Source organism: Gasterosteus aculeatus, chromosome 17, assembly GCF_964276395.1.
Source record: "Gasterosteus aculeatus chromosome 17, fGasAcu3.hap1.1, whole genome shotgun sequence".
Taxonomy (NCBI): Eukaryota; Metazoa; Chordata; class Actinopteri; order Perciformes; family Gasterosteidae; genus Gasterosteus; species Gasterosteus aculeatus.
This window is the reverse complement of record NC_135705.1, coordinates 11674531-11690039: the sequence shown is the minus strand read 5'-3', so window position 1 is coordinate 11690039 and position 15509 is coordinate 11674531. Positions and strand designations below refer to the sequence as shown.

Genomic DNA, 15509 nt, shown 5'->3' with positions numbered 1-15509 from the left:
TTTTCTTTAGTTTTTTATTTCTAAACCCAGGTTATATAGCTCTCTGTATGCCTGATTACAACATGTTCTAAATTCCAAATAGACTCTACCATTACCTGATGACCGCTGCAAGGGGACTTTAGATGCATACATGGCAGAGAACGATCTCAGAGACTCAACTCAACTGTGTTTTTACACATCCCATTGAAACAACACTGAATAACTGGTCAAATCAAAGGAACTGTTGGATAAATAACATAGATACTTCTCAATGAAAGATTCATCAACCTGAAAGAGCCACCATGTTTCATCTAGATTTCAATAGACAGCCTGCTGCTACAGAGACATCTTGAGGCCTTTTGAGTGTTACACATCCTACACTGTTTTGATACACTCTTTAAACCCTGATTCAAAGTTCACACAAACTCAAATTAATTAGACTAAATCATTAGTAATGCTAACTGGAAAACTATTTTTTAATTGACAACATAAAATGTGCAAAATAAATATAACATCTTTATTAATACTACTCTTGAAATTCATTTGAATCTTTGGACTTCAGATGGTGAAGAACGCATTTGCGCAAAAAAAGCAAAATGTGCGAAAGTCAAAGATCAGCGTGATTTGATAAGAAATAAAATCAATGAACGAGCAACTTTGGAGTTTTAAGAGCCGGATGTCTTTTTCAAGTTTGAACAATATTGTTTGAAAGCAAATAATATATGAGAGAGTTGCCACGTGTTTTCACTCTTTCTCCCTTAGTAAAAGGTAGTACACACGACACCTTCTAGTGGTCCCTCATGGAGCTCAGACGGAAGACAGGAGGCGGGGCTACGTCCTCTAACCCCGGAAGCGGGGCTACGTCATCTAACCCCGCCTCTTGCCCAGCCGCTTTCCTCGTCTCTCCTAAACGCTGATGTGTTACTAACCTCAGCCTCAATCGAATAGCAAAAATGTTCAATTTCGGACCAAAAGTGCTGTTGCTGCTTCTCGTGGCCTTCCCCTGCGGGTTGGTGTCCTTCGGTAAGTCGTGTCCTCCGTGTGAAGCAGACGCTTCAACTCGCCTCGTGAGTAGGGCGACAGTTAAAAAAGTGATTAGACAGCCCCACGTTTGTATGGACGTGGCATAGTCAAGTAGCCCATTTCCAGCAGCTGGAAGTCTTCGCTGCCGCTTTACGGGCGTTTTACCTGCAGGTTTACACATTGTGATACGGTTATATCTCGTCTCTTTTGCTGCTGTTTTGTTTTAAGCTTAGGAAAAAACAACGGAAAAAAGCAAACAATGTCTACCGTGAAAAGCGAAGTTGAGTTTCACTTCGTGGGCTTTAGAGGTGATTTTAACCCAATAAAAGTCCTCGTGAATGCGTTCACAGTTAACGGCTATGTGCTACTGTGACACGTCACCAAAGATCGCATGGTAACTCACAGTGTGGTTGTGCCTATATTTTCCCATTACAGTGTCTACGCCTTTTCCCCTCCCCCTGTCCTGCTGCTTATTTGGTTTGGTTTGTCTATAGTCAAGGTTAATCCAAATGTTTCAACAGGTACGTTGTGTAAACATGAGACCCAGGCATTCATTCTACATTGCATTGGAATTAATCCACGAAGTGATCATGGTTTGTCTTTCTGTGTGTAGTATTACAATAATACGATATTGGGCTGCATTGAGCAAGTCATAATGCTTAAAAAAAAATACCCCCCCCCCCCACCGACTGACAAAAGTGGTGAAATCTTCAGGTACCGGGTTTTAAATAGCAAGAAACCACAATTCATCAATATGGAGATGGGACGATGGTCTTAATGTAAACACTTTCCTGTGATGTTAAAACCGTAGCTCATATTGTGGCGTCTTCTGCCCCGAGCAGGTCAAGTCTCCGCTGATTCCGACTCTGATGAGGACATTGCTGATGACCCAGAAGCTGCAGTGGATGAGGAGGAAGATGAAGAAGAGATGCTTGTTGAGGAAGATCAGATGCAACCGTCGGTATGTATGTTTACATCATGCAGCTGAATAGCTGATCATTGATTTACATGCTGATGCTCGAGAGACAATGTCATGCGATGTCCCTCCTCAGGATAGAGACGAAGAAGACTCTGATGAAGCAGCTGACAAACTATTATCGTCTCACCCTGAAGCCGACACAACCATCATCTTCATGACAGGAGAAGGTGGGTGTTTCCATTAAGTAAAGACATTGTCCCTAATTTGCTGTTTTACGCGGTGACGCATCTGGCAATTCTCTGGCTTTATTCCTTCCGCTTATTACTATTAACATTATTGTTATTTGTGTTCATAATTAATTCAGAGTTTCCTGCCAACGAAATTGTGAGGTTCCTTGTGGGTTTCACCAACAAGGGAAGTCAGGATTTCACCGTTCAGTCGTTGGAGGCCTCCTTCCGTTACCCTCAAGACTACCAGTTCTACATCCAGAACGTAATACTAGCCAACATATAAATGTTACTGATACAGGCAAACATTTCTACTACACAGTCTGATACAAGAACTTGATCACTTACTGATTTGATTTCATTGTGAGATGATCAAAAAGTCCTCAATACGTGTCTCAAAGCTTTTGGGATGAGATTGTATAAGAGTATGTCAAAATGATTCTGAAAAATATAGAGGTTAATGCAGTTTTTCCTATTTGTATTTTAATGCCGGCACATCAATTTCTAACACATAGAAGACAAGACTTAATCTGCACCATTGGAATTTTCTTACATGTCTTATGTGTTTCCTTATGTGTTTATTGCAACAAATTCAGTTCATTAATGTTGTGTGTGTTGTTCACAGTTCACAGCGTTGCCTCTTAGCACTGTGGTGCAGCCGCAGGCTCAGGCCTCCTTCGAGTACTCCTTCATCCCAGCTCAGCCCATGGCAGGCCGCCCATTTGGTCTGGTTATCCTCCTCAACTATCTTGACACTGAGGTAGAAAGGTTTTTTGTTATTTTGTTTATGAAACGATGGTGGTGCTCAACCTTTCATGTCGACGTTTTAGAGCGAAGGTGTAACGTGATGATGTCGGATGCTGGAAGCTTTACCACGGCACCCCTCATATGTTGTTGATTCATGAAAACTAAAACCCGAAAAAGTTATTGTCAGCAAAGCAAAAGTTATTGTTTGTCTTTTATATTCATAAAACAGCTATTGTTTTTGTAAAATGTGAATGACTGGTGGTTCCTTACCGTCATTATGTTTCTGAATGAAACATGAGTTTTGACTGTTGTTGATGTAATGGATGCTGAGTCATATTGGCGTTCAGATTTTTTCAAAGCGCTGCTGTAAAAACAGTTCATGATTTAAAGCTTACTACTTATACATCTTTTTCTCAAGGGCAACGTGTTTCAGACTGCCATCTACAACCAGACGGTCAACATTATCGAGCTGGAAGAGGGACTGGACGGAGAAACGTAAGGCTTACTTCTACCATGTTCTATCACGTGGAAACTTGTTACTGAAAAGAGGACAACGTTTTTGCTCTGTCATATTATTTAACTGGAAAAAATGTAATGAAGACTGCCTGTTATACAGTAGCACCAAAATGTCTGAATCAGTAGGTTGACATAAGCTAATTTCTGCATCTCAGTTTTATGTAAATATTAAATGATTATTTTTGCACACGTATTACTTAGATGCAGCTCTCTAGGGCTTCACAGCACTGGAGTCCCAGACAATTGTAGCGCATGTAAGAACCTGTAAAGGAAGTGTGAAATTAGCACAAAGAGATTAGTTATCACAATTTTGGCTGCTGGTGTTGGAGGCAGACACTGTTAACAGCAAATTATTAAAGCAAAGCAAAGAGATTGCATCCTAAAATCTCAAATTCCCTATGGCTTGTTTTTTCTGTCAACTGCAGAATATACAGGAAAGGTCATTGAAATGTTTTCATACTTCCATCTTCAATTGCTACAGATATTTAAAGACATTCCATTGCCAATAAAACTAATTTGAAACTTTGATGTCTTCCCATTGTGCCCATGCGTTGTCATTAAAATGAACTGCAATTTATTCAAACTCTACATTACGTCTTGAGTCAGCAAGGAGCCACGCATTACTTATTGAGTATGAAATGCATAAAATCCAAGTGACTTAAGAACTCTTCTTCCACTATTAATAATACAAATCTTTTTTGTTTGTTCTGCAGAATGTTCCTGTACATCTTCCTGGCTGGACTGGTGTCGCTGATGCTCTTTGGGATTTACCAGGTTCTGGAAACTCGGACGGTATGAGCTTGTCTTCGAATGCTTTTATTCTTTGTATTGCGATATTTACGTTTGGTCTACATGATTTACTTGGCACGTGGGATGATTAATTTCCTCTGTTTTAACAATGCACATCTAATGCAAATGTAACCGAATAATTCCTGTGTATCAAATCAATGGCTGCAGATGGAATAGAGTGCACATTAACATGGGGTGATTTCTATCCACCCCCCTGGGAAATATTCTCCGTAGACAGGGAGACTGATATTGAAGCAGGTTTTTGGATTAAATGGTTTTAAGATTACATTATGTTGCCTAACAACTTGTCTTTTGCAGAAAAAGAGAATCCCTGTGAAAATAGAAAGGGGCACTGGTGGGATGAATGATGTGGACATCAGCTGGATTCCTCAGGAGAATCTCAATATCATGAGTATGTTCATGTTCTATCCCTATTTGTTGAAAGTAATAACTGATAAAACAGACAAGTGATCTGTTTGCTCACATTACTGTTAATCTCCATGAAAATGTGGTGACAAAAATCTGATCTTTTCATTGTGTTTACAGACAAAGCTTCTCCTAAAGCATCTCCACGGAAACGAACCAAGAGGGCAGCTGGAACAGACCAATAAAACTGTCGGTTTCCATCCATCATCCTACTGTCCAACAGGCTTTCAAAGCTAATTTCCGCCCCGCGGTAACCCGACTCCCATTTACAGTGGATCAACATCTCCAACCCGAGCAGAGTGTTTCAAATGTGTGAATCGCATCCTGCTGCAAGAACGACCAGAGAGTATCCTGGACTTTAATGCTCTGACCAGAGCAACGCCTTTTAGACACCAACCGGACTGAGCTACAGTCCACATTGAAAGGGACTTTTATCAGTATGTGTGTGTGTGTGTGAAAGGTGATTAAAGATGAACCTTGGGTCATTAAACTTTTTGTGGAAAAACAAACGATTGTGGTACAAACCGCCCAAAAAGAAGGCAGAATAAATCACCCTGTCAGCTTTCAAGTCCTTTTTATTTTTGTAAACTGGATTTCTAAGCTTCAAATTGTTCCATGTTAATTTGTTTAATGAGGTAAATCCCCATCATGTAAACACCATTGTGCGTTCCCCATTGATCCCCCCCTCTGCTTCTACCAATCATTCAAATATAGGAGGTTTCTAAAAGTGTAAATGTGGTTCAGTGGAGCAATGGCAGCTACAGTTACAACTTATTAAACAGTGTTCTCTTGAGGTTTCTGCAGGTTAGTTTACCTGTTATTTTTCAGCGTGTTGGAATGTAACTTCTCCTTGGTTTGAGAGAATCAACTCTGCTAGGGGCTGTTGGTGCAATGTGTCAGATTGCATCCCACTTTTGGGATTTTTTTAAAGACAATAAAAGGGTGAACCAATCTCAATTTCTCTGAAATAAAATAAGGAAAAGAAAGACATTCTCACATTCAACAATCGAGAATCATGTTTGGGCTTTTAAAATTATTAAAATTTCAACTAATAGATACAAATGTTATATCTGGAGCTGTAAAACAAAAATTCTTAATGAATAGGGGATCGATAGTAAAAAATATCACAGTAAATATGACTGTTAATCAAATAAACGTAATTAATCTGCATTTATCTTTCACTATATTTGTTGTGCTCCTGCATTTGCATATGAAGATATTTAATAATTTATCCCATGCAACTCTCCCTATATTCCGTACGCTTCTATGATTAAGTAATGTACACGTGCATATTTTTAAACAAATGAACAGTCCAAAATCTGTCCCCCAATAATTTTTAGTCCTGCAAAATTAAATACTTGTTCCCAAAGTTATAAAATAATGGCAATCTTGAAATGCCCCCAATATTTTGAGAGCCAAGAGTAACGAGTGTGCTACTTTTGCTAACACACATTCCATCGGACCAGGATTATTTGTTCATATTGATCAATCAACTTTTCTCCTGATGTTACCCTGGTAACCGCTGGCATGCTGACGGATTTCTAGCATACAAACGTCCCATTGCGTTGATTCTTACTGTGAAAATCTACGTGCTTCCGGTTTTGCGGCTACGCCTCGTATTATTGTTTTATGGGCAAAACCCCAAAAGGGATTAATGGAAGTAAAAGTTGTCAGTTTGTCCCGTTTTTTTGGTTCTAAACAAAAAACGAAAACGGCCACCCACTACCGTTTTACCGCTTAAAACGAAAAGCCGTGTTTTCGTTGTTTGGTTTTTACGGTAAAGGGGACTATCAAAAGGTACACGGACCCTGTACACATACACACCAAGTGTTTATCGGCGCTTAATCTCTGATACACACCTACACGCATCGATAATGAGCCCTTAATCGGTTGTGCGTCTCCACTCCGCTTGTTTTCTTTTTTTCTCCTTACGATTCACGAGCGCCTCGGCAGCATCCCGCGCCCTCGGCTCGGCTAGAAATGGGATGATATGGGATTTTTCATGTCGACAAAGATCGGAGGGATTCTCCTGTTCGCCCTGGGTAAGATACCTCAAGCTGCCCCGTCGGGTTTATTCAGGCTGCGAGTAACTTTGGGTGGTTTGCCACGGAGAACTGCCGAACACCTTTTTCCCCGCATCATAAATGTCACGCCATGATTGCAATCTTTATCTGTCTCCATCGTGTTGCGGGTTATCAGATCGGCACTGCTCGTAGCAGCCTACACCCATCGACAGTAGAAACTGGGTGTCTACACTTAGGTAATATTGCGCCTTTGGCCATGCACGATCCGAAAATAACGAAAATACAACAAGCTGATGTCTATTTTCCTTGAGTAACATTATTTGCTTAAATTGATCTAATTTTCCATTGTCCTCCTGCACAATGTTGTGGTGTCGACGTGTTTTAGCATTGTGTGGAAGGAATGTATGAGGCAGTGTTCAGGAGTATCGTGTGCTTCACAACGCACTGACATTTTCCTAAAATAAAGTTCAGATGACAGGATTGCAAAAAAAAGCATGTTGAAAACACTTGAAAATGTACACAAAGGAACACTGGAGTGGAATACTGTTTTAGTGAAAAAAGTGTCATGATCATGAGCAGTGTTTGATGTGGGGGGATGTGGACAAAGATAAACCACACTGAGACCGTTCCAGAGATGAAAAAGATTACCAAATTACAAATTAATTATTATAGCTATTTTGCTTGTGCACTGAACTAAGCCGCAATGTGTGTTTTGCAGTATTCCCGTCCCTGATGGTGTCAGGAGACTCAGATGTGAAGTGTGAGAACATTTACAAGGACTTTTCTGATTGTGTCCTGGAGCTGGGAGACAGCATGGACAACTATCAGGAGAATGTGACCAGCGAGAGGGGAGTGGAAGCCGTGTGCAGGTGATAATAACTTCATGATTGATAGAGTGAGTGTGGGAACAGAACACAGCACCTATTTGTGCACCTGGGACGTCCCCCACGGGAATCGGTATGTGTTGAGATGGACTGTAATAAAAACCTTTTTGTAAAAGACAACTACAGTACTGTGACCAAAACTGAATTTCAAACATGTATAATGTAAAGTGTGCATCTTTCGATAGAATGCTGGAGAGAAAAAGAGCAGATGCCGTGATCTCAGAGGGAGAATAGATAAATGAATGGTGTTAAGACACTGAGCCATTGTACTAAATAATTTATGACTTTGCTGCAGCAGTAATGAAATTCTAGGGGAGGATTTTTTGTCATTGTTACTGCATGCACTCTAGAACCCTTGCACTGTTTACACATCTGCCTTCTGTTAAAAATCGGCCTTTTGCAATTTCATCTGCGATATTATTCCATGTCTCATACAGTTGCCATGGTAATTCAAGCTCAGTTTGACTTACTTGAAGCCACCATCTGAGTGATAGATTACTGGCAAGCAAATTAATCCACAACAGCAAGTGCACGTCTGAAGGCTGTAGACAGGAGGAATTCTTGAGTGAAATGGCAGACGCTGCCTTGATCTGATTTGATCTTTTTTTTTTTTTGCCCTAGCCACTGGGAAGCTTTCCATACATGTGCCCTCACAGCGCTGTCCGACTGCCAGGAGGAAGTCAGCTCCATCTGGGAGACTCTGCGGCAGGACTCCATGAAGATGCGCTTCCAGGGAAGTCTGTTCGACCTGTGCAGCCCCAGCTCCTCGCCCAGAATAAGTTCACCTCTCGCTGCCGTTGCCCTGCCCCTGATAGGCGGGCTGATCCTGACCAGGCCCAACTGGTTCCCTGTATAAATCAGGGCGGGAGGGGAGGGAGTGATGAAGATGATGGCTTCCAATTCAGTCAGGGTCGGTCCTCCTGAGTTCAGACCTAAGGCCAAGGATTTAATAGGGATAAGTGAATAGTAACAATTATTCTGTGGCTAGCCAATCAATCAATCATGTTTTAAATCTCCTCAAGTACTTCAGCTTGATCCTGTAGTTGAGAAAACTATTTACCAGGCAGACTAAAGCAAACAAGCCAAGTATTGAAGGGATTTCAGATACAAACAGCCAGACACCTGCGGATCTGGATAAGCAATATACAAGGAGTGGACAGATTGTCATGATCTGCGGTACAATCTAATGCAATGAATACTAGATTTATGAACTTTATCAGGTTTGGTTTGATGGATTCAACTGAGGTCAGCTAAAATAACTGAGTTTTTTTAAGCAGTATTTTAGAGGTTTAGGCTTTCATCATATTCTGAGACATGTGTTAATGTGTTGCCACTCCCTGTACGGGTTGATGATGGTCAAAGGAATAGTTTGAGATTTTGGGAGTTGGCTAAGCAGATCTATACCACTCGCACACACTAAATGTAGAGATACTGTCGGTAAAGCCCATTAGCTTAGCTTAGCACATAACTGCTGTAGCTGCTTCGAGCTTTGAAACAGTTTGACACTTTTGTACGAATTAATCAAACAACGTTTTTATTAGTGAGCTATAGGCATAATTGGAGGGTGGGTTTTGTCACCCTTGGACGTAGCTAAGCGCTCTGTTTCCTCGTCCTTTAGCTACACCAAGTCAACTGGATGTTGGCTGTAGCTTTACATTTGGTGTATATACGTGAGAGTGGTATTGATCACATTACGACCCGACAAGAATGACAATTTAAGCAATTTCATTCCATTACGACCCGACAAGAATGACAATTTAAGCAATTTCATTCAGCGAATTTGTATAAATTATCACATTGTGATTGCATTAAAGGAGCACTTCAACAAAAATAACAACAAATTTTAGCAAATATTTGCTTTACTAAGAAAAAATGTGAATATGTTGTCAGCTTATTAATCAGTGAAAGGACCAAATCGTAAGAAACAGGACCAGGCATTTATATGACAGACTTAATTACACTAAGACGAGCAGCTAAACAAAATTCAGCTGTATTTTAGGGGGGATGCCCCTTTAATCCATTGCCAAGTGTAATAAATGTTTGTGAAAGTGACAATCAACACTTTGCCCCCCTAACACTTCGGCCTATTGTGGTTGATGTTGCATGGCTGCTATAAAGACACCAAAAACGACATCCTGACAAGACCTCATGAATTCAGTTCCTCCTCTTTGCTCTCTGAGCCTCGTCCCTAACTTTGGTTCAGTATTATGATCGATCAAACTTCTGACCTGTCAATGTTTGTGTAGAAAAGGAAATCTTAATTGTGAATGTTCAGTGTTTTTTCATTAATAACTGCTCCACTTTGTGTGAACATGCTCGCTTGCAACAATATTACTAAAACCCAAATAAACTCAGTATTTCATACAGTATCCATACAGACAACACAGGGGTGTAATATATTACAGATTGTCAAAGACTAATCATTTAGAATAGAACTAGAATAATTTAATACAATTTTTAACAATTACAAATAATATAAAGTCAAATGATATGCAAAAGCTAAACATTATTTTTGTAAAAAATAAATCGTTATTGTTTATCAATTTTATTTAAAGTTATGATTGACTCATGAATGCATTGCATAATTATGATATCAAGCAAAACAGATTAACGGTGCTGCTCAGTTCATCTGTTTCATGCTTTTAATCAATCTTGTTTGGAGAAATGCAGGTTTGAGATTAAGCTTCAAAAGTAGCCACAAAGACTCTCAACAGAAATTACTATTACAGAATCAATATATTGGGCTTCATTCCCCCTCATTTCACACATTAAGTCATAAGCCATGGTGAGATATTACTAATTATAAAGGTTGTTCAATCACTATGGATCAGTATTTAGGTTACGTTTTCATCAAAGAACCTGGTGTTTTCTGTACTTATACTGCAGTGTTTACCTCGATTCAGAGCAAACTGAAAATTAATGAGTGAAAGCATTGATTTGTTTTGTTTTTCTAAAACTGTGTCACAATTTGCATATTTCCTTATATTCTGGTCCTCATGGGCCTTATCTCTTTGATCCCAAATGCATGAAAATGTTAATGACAGTGCTTCAAAATACTGAAAACAATGTTTTCACCTTGGACAACATGTGTGGTGTATTGATCTGTGCATGCAGTTAGGCTATAGTTCCTCAGAGTATCTGCATCCTTTTTATGCAGATTCATCCCCCGCCCACCTTCCTTAGCATGTTTGTTCTAGTTGTTTCTATTTATGTCATGCTGGCATTATGTCATCCATTGTGTGTCTGGTGGTGAGAATACAAAAACAGCTGCGATATCCTCAAAGCATGAGCAATATGTACAATCACTTCTTAGAGAAATGACTCGCATCCCTCTCTAGGCTGTTGAAAAAAGCATGAAAATGATTATAATAATATCATACCATAAGAAATTAACCCTACCGACTGTTTAAACACGGAAAGAACTTTAGAATGTAAAAGAAATATTGTTTTTCTTCAGTTTACTAATAAAATAGCACATTTTCAAGACTGTATAAAGCAATATATGGCAAAGTAATGTGATTGTAATAATAAAGCGCCATGTTTAAAACATACAGTGTGTGTGTGTGTGTGTGTGTGTGTGTGTGTGTGTGTGTGTGCAGGACCTTCAGCAAAACAGATAGCAAAAATCTAGAAACACAGAGGGGTGAAATAGTGATGCCTTTAATTGATGCAGTAATTCAACTCACTTACTACAGCTTCTGTTTTTAGCCCTGCCTGAAGCAGTGTTGGTAATGAGCACTGCAACCAGTAGTTTTACTCATTAGTACTTCTCCCATCTGCTCCTTTCCACTTGGACACTTCCAGAAGAGGCAGTAGGACACATTGAAGCATCTTGGCCCAGGGTGCAAATCCTTCAGACAGGCTTGTGGTTTGCCCCTCATTAGAGGACCCATCTTTCATGTCTGAAGCGTAACGGCCAAGTGTTTCTTCACCTTTGGTTCCCTAACATAGATTTACAAGCATTCATATGAACTTGTGGTGTTTTATAACCGCATATGCATCAAAGTACTTGCAACAAAATTCCTTGATGTTGATGCAAACACCCTATATTTTAATCTTCAGTGAGGACAAATTATGTGCACTTTGTCTTGTGTTGTTCCCGAAAAAGAAACAAGTCAAAAATGTAAATTAAATTAATAGGTCCATCTCTGTGTATTTAAACATTATAAAAACTAACATTTAAGGTTAAAGAATAGAAAAGTCGCAGTGCATGTGGAAACTTTCTCAGCAGCTGTCTCAAGAAACTATGAAAAAAGATGGGTTGACACTTATACGCTTAAATGCTTTCTCTAGAGAGGATTGATACCACTGTCATGTTTGTGCAATTATGAAACTAAAGCTAGCTTTTTCCAATTCGTCAATCCAAAACAAGCAAACCCCTGGCTGAGGCCGCTTTTATCCAAAGTGACTTACATTGCATTTTTAACCCATGGCTTTTTACATTTTGGCCCAGGGAGCAGCCCCGGGTTAGGTGTCTCACTCAGGGACACTTCGACATGGAGCAGCCGGGGCTCGAACCACCTAGCTTGCGGTTCCCAGCGCACCCTCTCTACCCCTGCGCCACGTCAACCCCTATATGGTATTATAGGTCCATTATATTAAATGGCCAGACATGAGACATAATTTCTGTCCTTATCGAACTCAACAAGAAAGCCAATAAGTGAATTTCTCATCATTCTCGAACTATTATACAGCTTTTAACCATCAACCTCTGCCTCAAAAGCAGACACTGCATGGTCCACACTATCAAAACTGCAGAGATTTGAGCTGAAATTCATCACACAAAATAAAAATATATTCTAGTATGTGTTCCAGGACATGGTTTTCTAACAATAGGTAGTTAATTTTGACAGCGTTCTAAATGCCATAAGATAAGAAGTGTTCCAGAAGCCACTAGTGCTGCACATGTCACTTCACAGCCCCCACAGAAACACAGAGTCTGCTGTCAGAACGCAGCTGGTGGCTGACAAACCGTCCCCGAAGTGGCCCACATTTCTGCATAATAAATCATGACATAAAGCGACGGAGACAAACAACGCAAGTGGTGTGATATTATGTACGAGCTCGACAAGGACAAAACGGAGCATTGTGTGCAAAATGAATCGTAAGCCCAATTTTATACTTGATGATGCGTTGAGATTATGAACGAGAAAACATTTAGATTTAGAATGTGATTGATTACTGCAACAAAAAACTTCAGCATACATGTTTACACACTGAACTTGTTACCCAACATGAACAAGAAAACATGATAAAATCTCAAAAGGTAACTTTGCAAATTGAAATTTAAGTGCAGTGACTAAAATTGGAATTCTAAAACCAAAAGACCCTTTCACATCATGGTCACGTTTGTTTGCCCGGCCAGCTTGTAATTTTACCAACACAAAGAGAGTGGGAAAGAGAATGTTGCTGCTCTGCTGCTTTATAAGAGTCTGCAAGTTTCAATTGACATTTGAAGATGGGCACAAATCTGAAAGAAAAAAAAATCGTAATTCTTAAAAATGGAATGCAGCGCAATTAAAATGAACACAAAAGTGCAATTACTTAAATAAAATGTACAGTGATGAGGTTCAGAGAATGGTGTAAATTGATATTTGCCTCTGTAAGCAATAAAGCATGCATTTTTGCTACACAGCTGTCCAACATTTATAAATAGATCAGTTCATCTGGTTTATCAGTTGCAGAAAATAGATCCAACATCTACGTGGAGGGAATCTCATGTTCCATTTCTTTTGAAAGTAGTGAAAAACCTCCTCTGAGCGAGTTCCTCAGGAGTTAAACGTCCACAAATTTTCAACCTGGTATCGACAAAATTTCACAGGTTAGATTTGGGTCCACTATTGACTGGAATAGCCCGGAGCTCAGTCTGCATGCACAAGTACTCTCCGAGTACAGCCATCAAAACCATGCAGGCTCCATTGACGAGCCACCAGGACAGGGTAGATGGAAGATGAGTATTATAGATCCAGCACCCAATCATATGGAAGAAGTGCACAGTGACCGTGAAGTCCAGGCACTGCTTTCCCCGACGGATGAAGAACCACAGACCAAGGGCACTGCAGGGAAAATAGCAGAGGCAGGTTACAATACAAGCCATGCTCATTTATGTTTCAGTTTTGTGTGATTACCAAAATGCCCCTGCAAAGTTGTAAATGTTCAATTCTTTCCATATATAAATCCATTAAATATATATATATATATGATTCAGTAGATTAGTCCCCATAGTGTGACAATCCTTTAATTGTGAATAGCTTTGTTGTGCAATTTTATCAGCATTTTAGTAAGAGGTGTTTCAGCTCTCATATCTTGGGATGTACAGAGAAAAAAAAAAGACAAAAGAACTTACGATGTAAGAGAGTTCAAGATGAACGCCATCATTGAGAGCCTGCCCTGAATTGTTGCAAAACCAAGGAGCTTTGAAAGCAGAGCAAAATTGAAATACCATTATTAGGAAAGTCTACACAAGTGCCACAGACAACTGACAGATCTTAGAACTTACTTCATAGCTGAAGATCTGGTCCAATGACCGACTACTTTGCACCAGGCTTTCCACTCCAGCTAACCAAAGGCCCAAGAAGCTGTAGTAGATGCATTGCATCAACACAATCTGACTCACAATGAGCACCGGGTCCCAGATGTAGCTACGGAAGTGACTGCCCATTGCGGACTGATGTTACACCTACAAAGTGTATTAATAGCTGGCCCCGACGGTCACCAACTGGGCCATTTAGTTTGATCTGAGTGGGAGCTCAAAACCTGGAACAAAAAAAAAGGACAAATTGAATCAAATGTATTAACATACATCATGACTTGTTTTTAAGCTTAGCCCACAACATTTTTAAGCAGGAGTGGGAAAATAACTGTAGTTACAAAATACAATGCTTTTAAATAGCCTATGACAGCTGTCTCCCCATTTTAACAGATATAAAAAAAGTGTAGGTTCAAATCTAAAAGAGCACTATTTGGGGTGTTGAATGAGGAATCTGGACCTACTCTAGCTACTGTTAATCAAAGACAGAGATGAAATCCCATGAAACTAATTAATTAGTGTGTCACATACGTCCTTTTTCTTGTGGTAGTGTGGCCATAACATTTGAATAGTTTAAGCAGTACAAACTCACGTTAGCTACTGCACAAAGACAACTCCCAACGTTACTTTGTCAACAGGACACTAATGCAATATTGTCCTTTGTAAACGTTTATATCAAATTTAAAAATTAAATAGAATTGCAGGTTATACTTTAATAAGGCAAGTAAATTATATACTGTAGCTAATTAACCATGCAACAATCTGCCTCTTTACGAGGGCATCTGCCCACGGTGTACTAGAATATCTTTAATTTACCAGTCAACATAAGTTAGCTAGGTACCACGAGGGAGTTCAGTTAGCTAACGTTAACTTAATCATAGACGTTGTAGTTTACTCTGCATGTGAGAGTACTTGACTCAGTCAAGCACCTAACGTGAGTGTTAGCGAGCGTTCCACCCACACAAACACAGCGATTAGCATGGTTAGCAGCGGTCATAGAACAGATTAGCACCAACTGTTCAAACCTGAACACAGGGACAGATGATACCGACCTGAGCACTGGGAGACAACGGTTTCAAGGTGCCGTGAGATCGATAAGCTCTTTGGTTGCCTACAGTTTTTAAAACTTTACTCTCGAGGCCTAGTTGATTGTACCGTGTTAACAACACGGAAGTGAGGGCAGTGGATCCGGAAAGACAACTCTGTGCTAACAATTTATTTTCAGCGTAAGACTCCTTGGATGTATTACGTAGATTATTTGTGTGGATTTCCCCATACACGACTTGTTCTGGGGACAATGATGGAGTATATCTAATAATATTATAACCATATCTGCTTTGTATTACGTACTTCACTGTTTTATTCTATCATTTTACGAAAGTGCAAAGTTTACTTTGAAAAGCTATCTACTTTTCTTTCCGTAGGCTGTGTGTAGTTTAAAGTCGC

The 15509-nt window shown here is 39.8% G+C and overlaps 3 protein-coding genes and 1 long non-coding RNA gene across 4 annotated transcripts; 2 read left to right on the top strand and 2 right to left on the bottom strand.

The window, feature by feature from the left end:
• The first annotated feature begins 763 nt into the window (after positions 1-763).
• Positions 764-5577, top strand: LOC120835253 (translocon-associated protein subunit alpha). The gene is made up of 9 exons (XM_040204014.2): positions 764-1002; positions 1845-1963; positions 2055-2148; positions 2286-2413; positions 2774-2908; positions 3314-3390; positions 4125-4203; positions 4519-4612; positions 4747-5577. The coding sequence occupies exons 1-9, from the start codon at positions 933-935 to the stop codon at positions 4809-4811; spliced, it is 861 nt and encodes a 286-aa protein (XP_040059948.2). The 5' UTR covers positions 764-932; the 3' UTR covers positions 4812-5577.
• Positions 872-1438, bottom strand: LOC144388942 (uncharacterized). Its single transcript, XR_013453201.1, has 2 exons — positions 1270-1438; positions 872-1167 (listed from the first exon to the last, which is right to left on the bottom strand). It is a non-coding gene; the product is annotated as an uncharacterized LOC144388942 (long non-coding RNA).
• Positions 5578-6203: 626 nt separating the features above from the next.
• Positions 6204-11085, top strand: LOC120835257 (neuritin). Its single transcript, XM_040204017.2, has 3 exons — positions 6204-6668; positions 7369-7519; positions 8156-11085. The coding sequence occupies exons 1-3, from the start codon at positions 6617-6619 to the stop codon at positions 8388-8390; spliced, it is 438 nt and encodes a 145-aa protein (XP_040059951.1). The 5' UTR covers positions 6204-6616; the 3' UTR covers positions 8391-11085.
• A 1547-nt stretch (positions 11086-12632) lies between these two features.
• Positions 12633-15291, bottom strand: sys1 (SYS1 golgi trafficking protein). Its single transcript, XM_040204016.2, has 4 exons — positions 15116-15291; positions 14034-14290; positions 13881-13948; positions 12633-13590 (listed from the first exon to the last, which is right to left on the bottom strand). Exons 2-4 carry the CDS (start codon positions 14193-14195, stop codon positions 13350-13352), a joined length of 471 nt encoding a protein of 156 aa, XP_040059950.1. The 5' UTR covers positions 14196-14290; positions 15116-15291; the 3' UTR covers positions 12633-13349.
• Between the last annotated feature and the right edge of the window lie 218 nt (positions 15292-15509).